General features: G+C 35.2%; 2 protein-coding genes across 2 annotated transcripts; both read right to left on the bottom strand.

Moving 5' to 3' along the window:
- Positions 1-2,099: 2,099 nt before the first annotated feature.
- On the bottom strand, positions 2,100-3,545 carry LOC139848462 (uncharacterized). The gene is made up of 2 exons (XM_071838193.1): positions 3,035-3,545; positions 2,100-2,854 (listed from the first exon to the last, which is right to left on the bottom strand). Exons 1-2 carry the CDS (start codon positions 3,543-3,545, stop codon positions 2,100-2,102), a joined length of 1,266 nt encoding a protein of 421 aa, XP_071694294.1.
- Positions 3,546-10,220: 6,675 nt separating this feature from the next.
- Positions 10,221-12,049, bottom strand: LOC139846549 (uncharacterized). The gene is made up of 3 exons (XM_071836029.1): positions 11,911-12,049; positions 11,013-11,189; positions 10,221-10,889 (listed from the first exon to the last, which is right to left on the bottom strand). The coding sequence occupies exons 1-3, from the start codon at positions 11,949-11,951 to the stop codon at positions 10,334-10,336; spliced, it is 774 nt and encodes a 257-aa protein (XP_071692130.1). The 5' UTR covers positions 11,952-12,049; the 3' UTR covers positions 10,221-10,333.
- Between the last annotated feature and the right edge of the window lie 376 nt (positions 12,050-12,425).

The raw sequence follows: 12,425 nt of genomic DNA, 5'->3' as shown, positions 1-12,425 counted from the left end.
CCAAACAAATCTGTTTCCATCTAGTTCTAATAGGATTTAAACAAAAACAACTAATTAGAACTAGGATCAAGTTAGTTATACCTGCGCGCAAACAAGGACCCACACCGAGACGATTGCTAGCTACCACACCTGCTCGGCCACACGTAATAGTTCGAATACTTTTACATTCATTGTGAGGAGGGGCTTTTATTTTATAGCATCATTAAACGAGTAAGCATATCATCTAGGGTTTTGGGGCAAATATATTCAAAATTCGCGTTCAGATTTTACACGTTTACATTTTGCCCCCCTTTATTTCTATACTTTATTATGAAAGAAAAAATCAAATCTTATTTATATTTATTAAAGAATATTTTCCTGTTTAAAATATGAATGTGGATTATTATTCAAAATAAATTAAAATTTAAAAATATATACGCATTCAAATCTTAAGTTTAATAAAGGCATAAATCAATGGGAAATTAGCCCAAATACACTTTTTTTAAACTTTTCTTCCAAAATACACTTTCTGGAAAAAAAATTGTCTATTTACACCATTAGGTCGATCACCATTTGGGTCGACTACCCCTTTACCCGGTCGACCACTTTAGTTTTCAAGGTGGTCGACCAACATTCTTCATTGTTGTTGGTCGACTACTTCAATGAGATGGTCGACCTAAAGGTCGACCGACTTGTTAACCAAAACTCGGTCGACTAACCATAGTCGACCATACTTGCTTTGTAGTTGACCGATAAGTGGGTCGACTAAGCATAAAATCATACTACTATTGGATAAGATATATCAGATAAGATTTTTAGGAATTTAGATAAGGTTTTTGGGATTTTAGATAAGATTTTTGATTTTGTTTCACGACTATAAATACCTTCACATTTTACTTAATTCCTACTCAACCTTTCCTTCTTCTAATATTACTTTGTGTACTCATAAAATGTCTAGTTTATCTGCTTCTGTTTTAAGTGATGACCTCAAATTATGTACTTCTTGGATTGAATTTTACAAACATCCAAAGAGGTCCAATCGTGTTGAGTTTTGGTCGTTGATTACAACTAGTTATAACGGAAGCGGTCCAAGCGTAAATCAAACGATGGACCAACTAATGTCAAAATGGTCCTCATTTATGCAACCATGTCGTAAGTGGAATGCAATATGGCAAAGATTAAGTCGTAGGACTAATAGACTCGAAGGTGCACATGAATTTAGGGGTCGAGTTGAAAGACAGTATCAACTTGAATATGGTGAAATGTTTGAATATTTCTATGTCTGGGATTATGTTAGACCACATAAACCTACTTTTGAGTATTTTTTTATTTAAGTTTACTGTGTTACCATTATGTGTTGTGTTGCTTGAAGAGTTATTTAATTCCAATGTACCCTGCCATCCAATTTAGTGAAATAAACTTTAATTTGAACAACAAATATTATATATTATCTCATACTACATTTATTGATTACATAACAAATAACACAAGTTACAGACACAACACATACACGACAGTTAAACGGCGGAAAACATACGAACACACATACCTATCATCCATGACAGTTAAACACATTTAAAACACAAAGAAGAAGCTAATCATCACTCAAATTGTAAGTCGAGCCAAATTGTGTTGAGCATGAGTCTTCACGTTTTCCTTTACCCTTCCCCTTTACCAACCCCTTCGGCTTTGCCTTTGTTTTTGAGTTACACTTGGACTTTTATGTATCTTCAGATAGATCATAATGTGCGGTGCAAGTTGATCTTGTGTGTCCATATTCCAAGCAACGACTGCATTTTCTTTTAGATTTGAAATTGTCTTTGTCCTCTTCTTGGGATGGTATACGAGCAGTACTCTTCGGTCTACCCGATTGTCATTTTGTAACCAATGGCAGTAGGACGGTTTGTAGGTGTCCTGGATCTATCCATTCAGAAATATGATCTAGCGGGTTATTGTCTTCATTGTATGCCGACTTGTACGTTTCAGTGTGGAAATACTTCTGAACGTGTGTAGTAACGTCACGTAGTACAAAATACCTTGCTACTGCCATTACATGTCCACAAGGTATACCGAAAAACTGCCATTGTTTACATGTGCAAGTTTTATCTTGTAGATTGACTTTACCGCCTTTTTTTCATATCCATTACCTCAAACTTAACTTGTGATATCGGTTTGACAGTCCAAGTAAGAGACTTACGATTTCTTTTACCCAGCTTACGCTCTACATATGAAGTGACAGGTGTTGTTAAACCATCAGCAGTGTTTCGGTTTTCCCAAAACCATTGTTGAACTGAAGCTCTAAAGAATTCAAGAAACATTGTAATCGGGAGTTTCCTCGCATGAACTGACAGTGCGTTCATTGACTCTGCACTATTAGTAGTCAGGTAAGCATACCGAACAAGATCTGCATGATTTCTAGACCATCTGTTGAGGCCAACAGTAGTGAGTGTACGTGTACTGTCTGGAATACGTCGTGCTAGTATACCATAGTGGTGATCAAAATCAGATTTTCTATACGCTTTGCACATTTTCCAGTAGTGCCACTCGTAAATTTTAACCCTTTTAGACACACTTTTAAGGTTTCCCAATAAATGTCTAGCACATAGTGCATGAAATGCTTCTGGAAATACAATTGATATGCCAGCAGCTATTGCAGGTGCCCTGTTAGATATAATGGTAAGATTATCAATACAACACCCTGAAGACTGTAGAGAGTCTCTTAGATTACCAAAAAACCATGTCCAATGATTGGTGGTCTTTCCTGCTCCAATATCGTAGGCTAATGGAGGGATTCCATTGTTAGCATCCATAGCGACAGCAATCAAGTTAGTCCCCAAGTAACGACTTTTTAAATGAGCCCCATCGACTATGATAACTGGTCGTGCATAGTTAACAAACGAACGTGTTTACATATAAAAGTATTGAAACATTGTTAATGAATACGAGTTAAATTAATAAGTAAATGAAGAGAGCATTAAACATACCGCTGCACCAATGGACATGTAACTCATAACAAATCTGCCTTTGTTGTCCGTTCGAATGTTGGTTACACTACCTGGGTTAGACAATCTAAGATTATATAGATAATTAGGTAGTATTTGAAAGGAATCTTCAAGACTACCCCTCAACATCTCAATTGCGTAAAATTTGGCTTTCCATGCTTGGTGGTATGATAGACTTATTTTAAATCGCGCCGACATATCAGTCCTTATATCATTCGGTCGATAGACACGACCTTCTTGTTTCATCACCTCTTTCAATATATTCCCTAGGACCTTCTTGGTGGCATGCCTATTGTTCGGAAGAATTTGGGTATTTGAGCACGTGTGTAGATCATTCAACTTCCGTACTTGAAAGTTGTTGCTATCTTGTATACACCTAGCAGTAATTTGCCATGAACAATTTGGTGATATGCATGTAGCTGTATACCTTGACTTGTCTGAGTACTTTGGTTTTATCTGGAACCCTTCAGTAACACACTTTGTACGTAATTGCATAAGAAAATCTTCCTTGTATTCTAAAGTCTGATTCAATTTAACTAGATCTGAGGTTTCATATATTGTCATTTATCTAGGTTTCATTTCGGGTTGGGTGTTCTACAGTAACGGTGGCATGTTCCAAAATATATCATCTGGTTGGTGATTATACTTAATTGGCTGGTCATAAGTTTGTGTTAGATCGACGTATTCATCTTCGTATTCATCATCACTATCAGGAACATCATCCTCATCAACTATGTAGTTAGAAAAAGGGTGTTTTGTTGGTTTGACTGGATTCACATTTTCCATATCATCATGCTCGGATTCGCTTTGATCAGATGTAGGTAGGTCAACGATGTAAGGATCTTCGTTTTCTTCAACTGGTGGTTGTTGTGGGTTCAACAAATTGGTGTATTGTATTTGTTGGTTGATTTCATCTGTAGTTTGAGTTTGTAAGTTGAATTGATTTACAGATTAATTTTGTAGGTTCAAATAATTTGTGTATGGATGTGGTTGGTTGTAATGATCAGTGTACGGGTGGTGTAGGTTGAATTGATTGTCAGTTTGGTGTTGTAGGTCGTACTGATTGATGGATGAATGTTGTAGGTTGAACTGATTGATGGATGACTGTTGTAGGTTGAACTGATTATTGGATGGATGATGTAGGTTGAACTGATTATTGGATTGCTGATGTAGGTTGAACTGATTATTGGATGGATGATGAAGGCTGTACTGATTATTGAAAGGATGTTGTAGGTTGAACTGATTATTGGTCGGATGTTGTAGGTTTAACTAATTATTGTATTGTTGTTGTAGGTTGAACTGGTCAGTAGGATTAGTAAGGTTTCAACCTAAAACATGCATTGAATTCGTAATATCTTCTAGATATATGTGAATGGGTTGATTTGAGATGGCGAAATTCAAAAAATCATTAAAATCATCTTCATCGTCATTGATATCTAAGACACAGTTATCGACAATGTATTTCATAGATATAACTAAATCTTGTGAAACATCGATCTTTTTAACACATTTTTTAACAAAATCGTACGCTTAAAGGGTTTGTTTGGCGCGATTGGAAGTTTCGAAGGTACTCTGGGACAATTAAGTGGCATATAAACTATATGATTATTGACATTATCAAAATAACCTCCTGAACAAATATATATCTTTAACTTACTCATCACTAAAAATGTAAAAGTATTACTCACCAGTAAGTGATGACCTCAAACTGACCTCTGAATAACTTCAACTACTAATTTGGTGTGAATATGAATTTGGTGTGTTTGAATATCGATCAAGTATGGTATTACTTATGGGAATTACTTATAGAGTACAAAAGGATACAAGGAATAAAAGGATCTAACATTATCCAATTAAATTCATGAAAGATGGATTTCCTATCGTAGCTAATCAGGATAAGAAATGTTATCTAAATGTGGGACCTAGGTTGCCTTTTTAATCATGAAAATCGTAGTAGTCGACCACTTCATAGTTTGTGGTCGACTAAAGCATTTTTGTCAAGTGGTCGACCCACATCAGGGTCGACTATAGTGTATTTAAGCAGTGGTCGACCACAATTTACACTAGTGGTCGACCAGTCAAAATGTGCCTGTCCAAACATTACAATGGAACATGTTCAACCTGCTGACTTAATATACAACTACACACTACAAATACATACAACATGAGCAACACTATATAACCTGTTCAAAATACAATACCAACACAAACATTAGATCTACCTTTTACGTACTTCGATTCGAGATCTAAAGAATGTCCTCCCCATCATGTGTTTGTATTCCAATGCAACCTTCGCAGTATCTTCCTCAAATGGATAGGTTAGCTCACAAAATACACGCTCCATGTGTATGCAAACACAGTCACCGTAATATCCTGACTGCTGAGGTGAGTCGATATACGTAAATGTAGATGGCATCGAGACGTGTGGTGGAGGAGTGTAGCTAATTGCCCTCAAAAACTCTGGCAGACACTTACCTAACTCGGAAATATAATAAGCGCGGTGGTCAATTGATTTGTGCTTCACAAAACTATCATAAATGACGACGGTGAAATCATTAAGATTAAGCACAATAAGCACCCAGTGATCCGCATCTTTCAAACATGTTGGGAATAGGACCTACAATTTAAAGTTATACAAATAACTATAATCTGAATGTATATGTCTATGTATACCATATTTAAACTGTATATGTATATGTATAAAGCATTATAACCTTTTGACACTTCGACCAATGTGGGAAAGGGAGTCTCGAACCGTCTGCATAACAAGTAATATTGTGATTGGTGTATTTCGGGTCAAGTGTTACACCCGTTTTAAAAATTCCCATCCACTTAATCATGTCGACCTGCATGATCGTACATCTTTGACTGTCCTTTAGCGGCTGAAAATCCATTTGATCTAAACAGTAGCTCCACCACAACAACATAGATCCCCAACCATTAATATTCTGCAATTAACAAACAGTTAGTCAATCTCATGTTAGCGAAGTTAAATTTACGATATTAATAATAAGTTTATAAAACACTTACAAAGTTATCTAAGTAACCGCCTTCAAATTTGTTGTAGATCCGCTCCCAAAACTCGTCAGTGATGAATATAAATCTGTCGGATAGGCCCCGAAAAAAAAAAATACCGAAATGCACTCATAATGTGGAGTCATCATCTCTTCCGGTGTCTTAGGGCCGTCCAGATTCCTTTCATCATCATATAATGTGGAAGGTCCGGGGTAGATAAGTCCAGATCCATGAATCAAATCATCAATGATTTCTAGAATAACATTAACAGCCACTACCGGAGCCCTCAGTCTCCCCGTCTTCTGTTGTTTTATCGGGATTTCTTTCTCTGGTATGTCAGGCTTTCTTTTACCAGCCTTTTTGATCATCTGTGACGGTGTAACGTAAGGAGACATCCTTGCCCGTGCAACCCGACGGTCCCTTTTGCTTTTCCTCACATAAACCGGTGAAGCAACCTTCACATTATCAAACATATCTTTCTTGGTTGTTTGAACTTCTACATCTGACACATATCCACCAATGAAACCACCATCATCCTATCACAGAAACACACAACAATAATTCAACAAAAATATTTTTATATAGTCGACCTTGATTAGGGTCGACTATAGTATAAATTTAATATAGTCGACCTAATTAATGGTCGACTACAACGAAAATATGGTGATAGTCGATCCATTGAAGGGTCGACTACTCATCTGCACACTGGACATTTTATACTCTATATAAATTATCAACTTGCACAATAAATGAATTATATAATTAGAAATTACCAGTACTTATTGTTGTTGTTGTTATAGGTTTTGTATCATAGAATGGAGTTTTAAAATACTTGTCCGATGGATGCCTCTAGAAACATGTAAACCCTGCACTATCTTTAGTGTCTCACGTGTAACACGGATGCCAGCCTCAACCCGATCACTCATCACCTTAATCTCCTTGGCATGTTTGTTTTCCTGATCATCTAATCTCTTTGTCAAATTCTTAATCATATCCGTCAACTCCTTCGTCTCATCATCAAATTTCTTCGGATCATCAACTTTCTTCACCGGTACTTTAGCATCGGGGTTCTTGAAATAGTTTATACTAGCAACCCACCACTCACACTTAACCTCTGTCTTGGTGGGCCTCAAACGATTGAGAGGTCGTTCTTCGTCCGGGATATCATCCTGTCATACACATATACATATACATATACATATACATATACATATACATATACATATACATATACATATACATATACATATACATATACATATACATATACAGTTACAGTTACATATACAGTTACATATACATATACAGTTACATATACACATACATATACATATACATATACATATACATATACATATACATATACATATACATATACATATACATATACATATACATATACATATACATATACATATACATATACATATACATATACATATACATATAAACATAACACATACATAAACTTTTTGGTATAATTATACTCACCGGGAGTTGCATCAACTCAACGTACTCATTCCATCCCATGACTTTCTTCTTCCGTTTCCAGTGGATTCCACGAGGTATGCCATCACTTTCCGGTTTGAAAGCATATGCTTCTATTCGGTGTTTGTATGCCTCCCATATCTACATCTTCAAACAAAAACCAAATTTGGTTAAATATGAAACATGTTAATTGCTTAAAATTTAAAAGTACAGATTACTACCTTAAACGCCCAAGTGAAGCCGCTCAAATGGTATGTCATTACCCCCTTCCGGGTTTTATCTGCTACCCTCTCTTTATAAGGTACTAACACGTGATGCAAACTATTGTAAAGTTTGGTCCATAAGAAAGAACCCCACGGATACTTGTTCATCAACTCAAAGTCCTCTAATAAAAGAAGCATGTCATCGTTTACACCATCCCGCAACTGCTTCCCAAGGAAGCATAAGTTAATTATCAACGCAATGGCGACTATGACCTTATCCTTGTCAGTTCCTTTCAACTCGTCTTTAAAAAAGGCTTCGTGAAACTCTGAAAGATGACGGGGACCACTATGTCGTTTACTAAAAACACGAGATGAAACCGAGTGGTCAAAATCAGACCTCTCTTGACCTATCCAATCTATAAAAGATGTAACTGGACCAAACAGCATCCCGGTAACCAAGCAAAACTCACGTATACCACACCTAATGACATGGTCTCGGGTAACTCGAAACCATAGCTCTTCTGGCTCCTCACATATTTCGCGTCCGTTGATTACAAAGTTTTTTGGACGGTCAATCTGATTCATTAATAAGCAATGTATGTATCCAGGATCATTGTTATCACACTTTATATATCTAACCAATGACCAAAACACGTCTCTCTGAAAATCTTTATCTGAGCCGGAGTGAGTTTCTTCTTAATCTCCCGAATAAGAGACATCTTGCTTCGAATGGTGACCTTGGCCTCGAACCAAACCTGTAATCAGACAATGATAATGTCATTATACATAAATGTTAATATAGATACACATACATACATACATACATACATACATACATACATACATACATACATACATACATACATACATACATTTAACTATACATGTACATACAATTGAAAAGCAAATAAACTATAGTCGACCTTCATTCTGGTCGACTATAGTTTTATTCAACTATAGTCGACCCAATATGGGGTCGACTATAGTTGATTTTTTGGCATTCGACCCTTTGACTGGTCGAGTATGCAAGTGATCTTCTGACCTATCTAAGGGATCCCCATCACCATATCACCATATACAGATATATACACTATAGCAAAAAAAAATGGGAGATATGTATATGGGATCCCTATGTATATCTATAGTTACATATGCATATACATATAAATATACATATACATATACATATACATATACATATACATATACATATACATATACATATACATATACATATACATATACATATACATATACATATACATATACTGACATATACACACATACAAATACATCCATACACACATATACATATACATACAGGGACCCATACATACATATACATATATACACATATATACACATACAGATAAACTAACATATAGATACACCAACGAAATAAGGTTTTACCTATCTTTGAAGGGATCTCTTGATTGAATCTAACGAAATAGATACACTGACGATGGATTTAGGGTTTATCTACAAACTATTGAAGGGATCTCTTGATTGAATATGCAATGAATCAGGGTTGATGAATCAGGGTTCGTATCTAGGGCTTGTGGAGCAAAATTTTGTTAAAGTTGTAATTTGAATTTTGTGAACTCGCTATTTCAGTGTCTTTTTGTATACTCGACCATCATTAAGGTCGCCCGTGTTTTTTGGGGTCGAATATAGTGGTCGACCGATAACACATGTTAGTCGACCTTGCCAGTTATAAACGGGGGTCGACCACATTGAAATATGGTGTGGTCGACCGGGTAAAGGGGTAGTCGACCCAAAGGGTGGTCGACCTAATGGTGTAAATAGACAATTTTTTTGGAAAAAGTGTATTTTGGAATAAAACTTTTTAAAAAAGTGTATTTTGGGGAATTTCCCTAAATCCATAACAATTATTGAGCAAAATGGCCAAAGCCCATAACAATAGTTGAGCCTGTGGTCCTGAGCTTGTGGGGCTTGACATTGTAGACTGTTATCTGCTCCAGGTGCACTATCAACACCTTATCAGGATTCATCAGCCACCATATTGACCATTGCTAACGTATCATAACCATTTCCACATGTAGCATCCCCAACTGCATATTGATTATTCAAACACACAACAACAAAATTTTAAAAAATGTAATACATTTTTCCTTATCACTTCTAGTAACATTGTACATTTTGCTAAAAATTTAAGCTTTTGTCACATATATTGACTTAATTAGAGCTTATATAGTGTCACCCATGAAAGGGAGTATGCATTATCCTTGTTGGGGTGAATACCAAAACAACAGATATCTTGATTACTATACCATAGACAATTTTGATATTTATGGCATCTCGTTTTGGTTGGGCAGAAAGAAAGATAACGAGGCACATTTTGCTATTAAAGATTAAGTAGGTTACTCTTTATGTTCACAATTAATAGTATAATATAGCTCGTATAAAAGATTTATCGTCTAGAGTATATATTATTGTATAACATTCAAAGTAATATATGTACAAGTTATTGCATCAGAAAATCACAAATGGAATATTGAAGTCTGTACCCTTTACATTTACATGCTTACAAAAAAAATTAAAAAAATAAAAAACAACTTTTTCAACTAACTAACATGACTCCACAAAGCTAATTAACTATCTAAGGACTTAACCAGAAAGCTAAAGTTAATGTTTAATATAATCATATAGCAACCAGAATAAGTTCAATTGAAAGATTAAAGCATAAACCATCCACACAATCCAGTTGAGGTTGATGGGGAGGAAGATCACCAACACAAATAAAAGAGGCACTGACAATAATATGAAAAAGGTTATGGTGTAGATTTTCTCTTGCTCGAAACTTTTATCATAATGCGAATTGAAGTCTGCAATTACAATACCAAGGATTACAGACGCCACTAAAAATCCATTCCAACTGAGTTTGACCGGGATGATTAACACCATCACAAGTAACAAGAGGGAGAGACTTGCAGAGCAGTAACTAATACACTTTAAGATAGTGTAATGAATATCCCTCATCCATGAGAATTCAAAGTAATTTGCACATTTCAAAATACCCGTTACCAATATGGTAACACATAATGGTACACCAGAAAAGTTCAATAAAACACCATTCACGTGAAGTGGTGATTTCTTATCGTTTTGAACAGTGCGAACAAACATCAAAACAGTCGCAGAGCAAAAATACATATACACCAAGATACGTGCGTATGCTGGAATCCTGAAATCCAAGATCCATATGTTGCAAATAACCTCCATTAATATCTAAAAGTATAAACCTTTTTGAACAACCTTAGCAGATGAAGGTGAGAAGATAGGGATAGGAAGAGATCAATTAACTTACTCTGGATTGATGGTGTTCGAGGAGGAATGTGATGTGACATCATCTTGAACTGATATGGAAACATGTGCACCATCTTCAACTGGTTTGGCAACCGGCCCATTACCTTCTTTTTCCATTACTACTACTGAATCGGATGCGTATAAAATATGGCCCAACTCAAACCTTTTAACAAGGTCGCTAAAATCAATCAATACAGTGTTATAAATGTTAGTAGTCACATAGTACCCATTTTAAAATCAACAACTATAAAAACCAATTTCTACCACAATTATGATCATAACAGACAACAAGACACATCCAACTATAACCATTCATTAATCATAACTCAACAAATCCGATATGTTCCTATCTAATATACAATTCTAACAAAACATTCAAGCCAAGCTAGGATCAAGTTATACCTGTAAACGAGACGCTACACTACAAGAGAAGCCACCTTATACAATAATGCTATGGAAACTATTACGCATAAACTCTAGTAAATTAATAGCTGTTCAAAGTCCTCGTGTATTCGTTTAAAAGTACAGAAACTGTTATATAAACCCACCTATCAATAAAAAAAAACTACTCCCTAAAAATTATTGAATTGATATCATCTGTTTAATCTTCTTCCAAAGTTTTAAGCTTTTCATATTGTCTTGAAAACCAAATTTTCTACCACAATAACATCAACTTATTATGATGATCATAACAGACAACGAGACACGCATTCCGATATTGACAACCCAAACCTTTACATAATATGGAGTAGCACGTTTTAATTCTACAGATATTTATGCTTGATTAATAACTATAGCCATTTGGTTATCAAAACTCAACCAATCCAATCTGTTTCTATCTATTTCGTATATAAGATTCAAACGAAAAACAACTAATTACAACTAGGATCAAGTTATACCTGCAAACAAGAACCACACCAGCTGAGAGGAACAGGGGCATTTTATTGCATTAATATATAAACGAGTAAACCAAAGTATCTGATTATTATCTAGGGTTTTATGGCTAAGATATTTATTTTGGAGTTGGAGATATACCGATATCAGTAATACATTTAAATTTGGCATTCAATTTATATCCTAATTTTAATCCTATATATCTCATCTAATTCCAACTCTATATGTATACACATTTACATTTTGTCCCCCTTTATTTTTATACTTTACATCATGAAATAAAAAATTAAATCTTATTTATATTTACTAAAAATAATATTTTGTTGGTTAAAATATGAAAGTGAAATATTATTTAAAACAAGCAAAGGGTCACCATGTTTCTTTGCAGGTGGACAAATTTTCATTGTATATAGTTATACTAGGTTTTGAGCCCGTGCGTTGCACGGCTGCTCAAAAACCGTTTCAAATGAGTCATCTATTTTATAACGTTTAATGTTATGTTCCCATTATGATCAACACA

The sequence above is a fragment of the Rutidosis leptorrhynchoides genome, chromosome 5, assembly GCF_046630445.1.
Source record: "Rutidosis leptorrhynchoides isolate AG116_Rl617_1_P2 chromosome 5, CSIRO_AGI_Rlap_v1, whole genome shotgun sequence".
Taxonomy (NCBI): Eukaryota; Viridiplantae; Streptophyta; class Magnoliopsida; order Asterales; family Asteraceae; genus Rutidosis; species Rutidosis leptorrhynchoides.
Note: the sequence above shows the minus strand (reverse complement) of the source record. Positions and strands in the feature narration are given on the sequence as shown.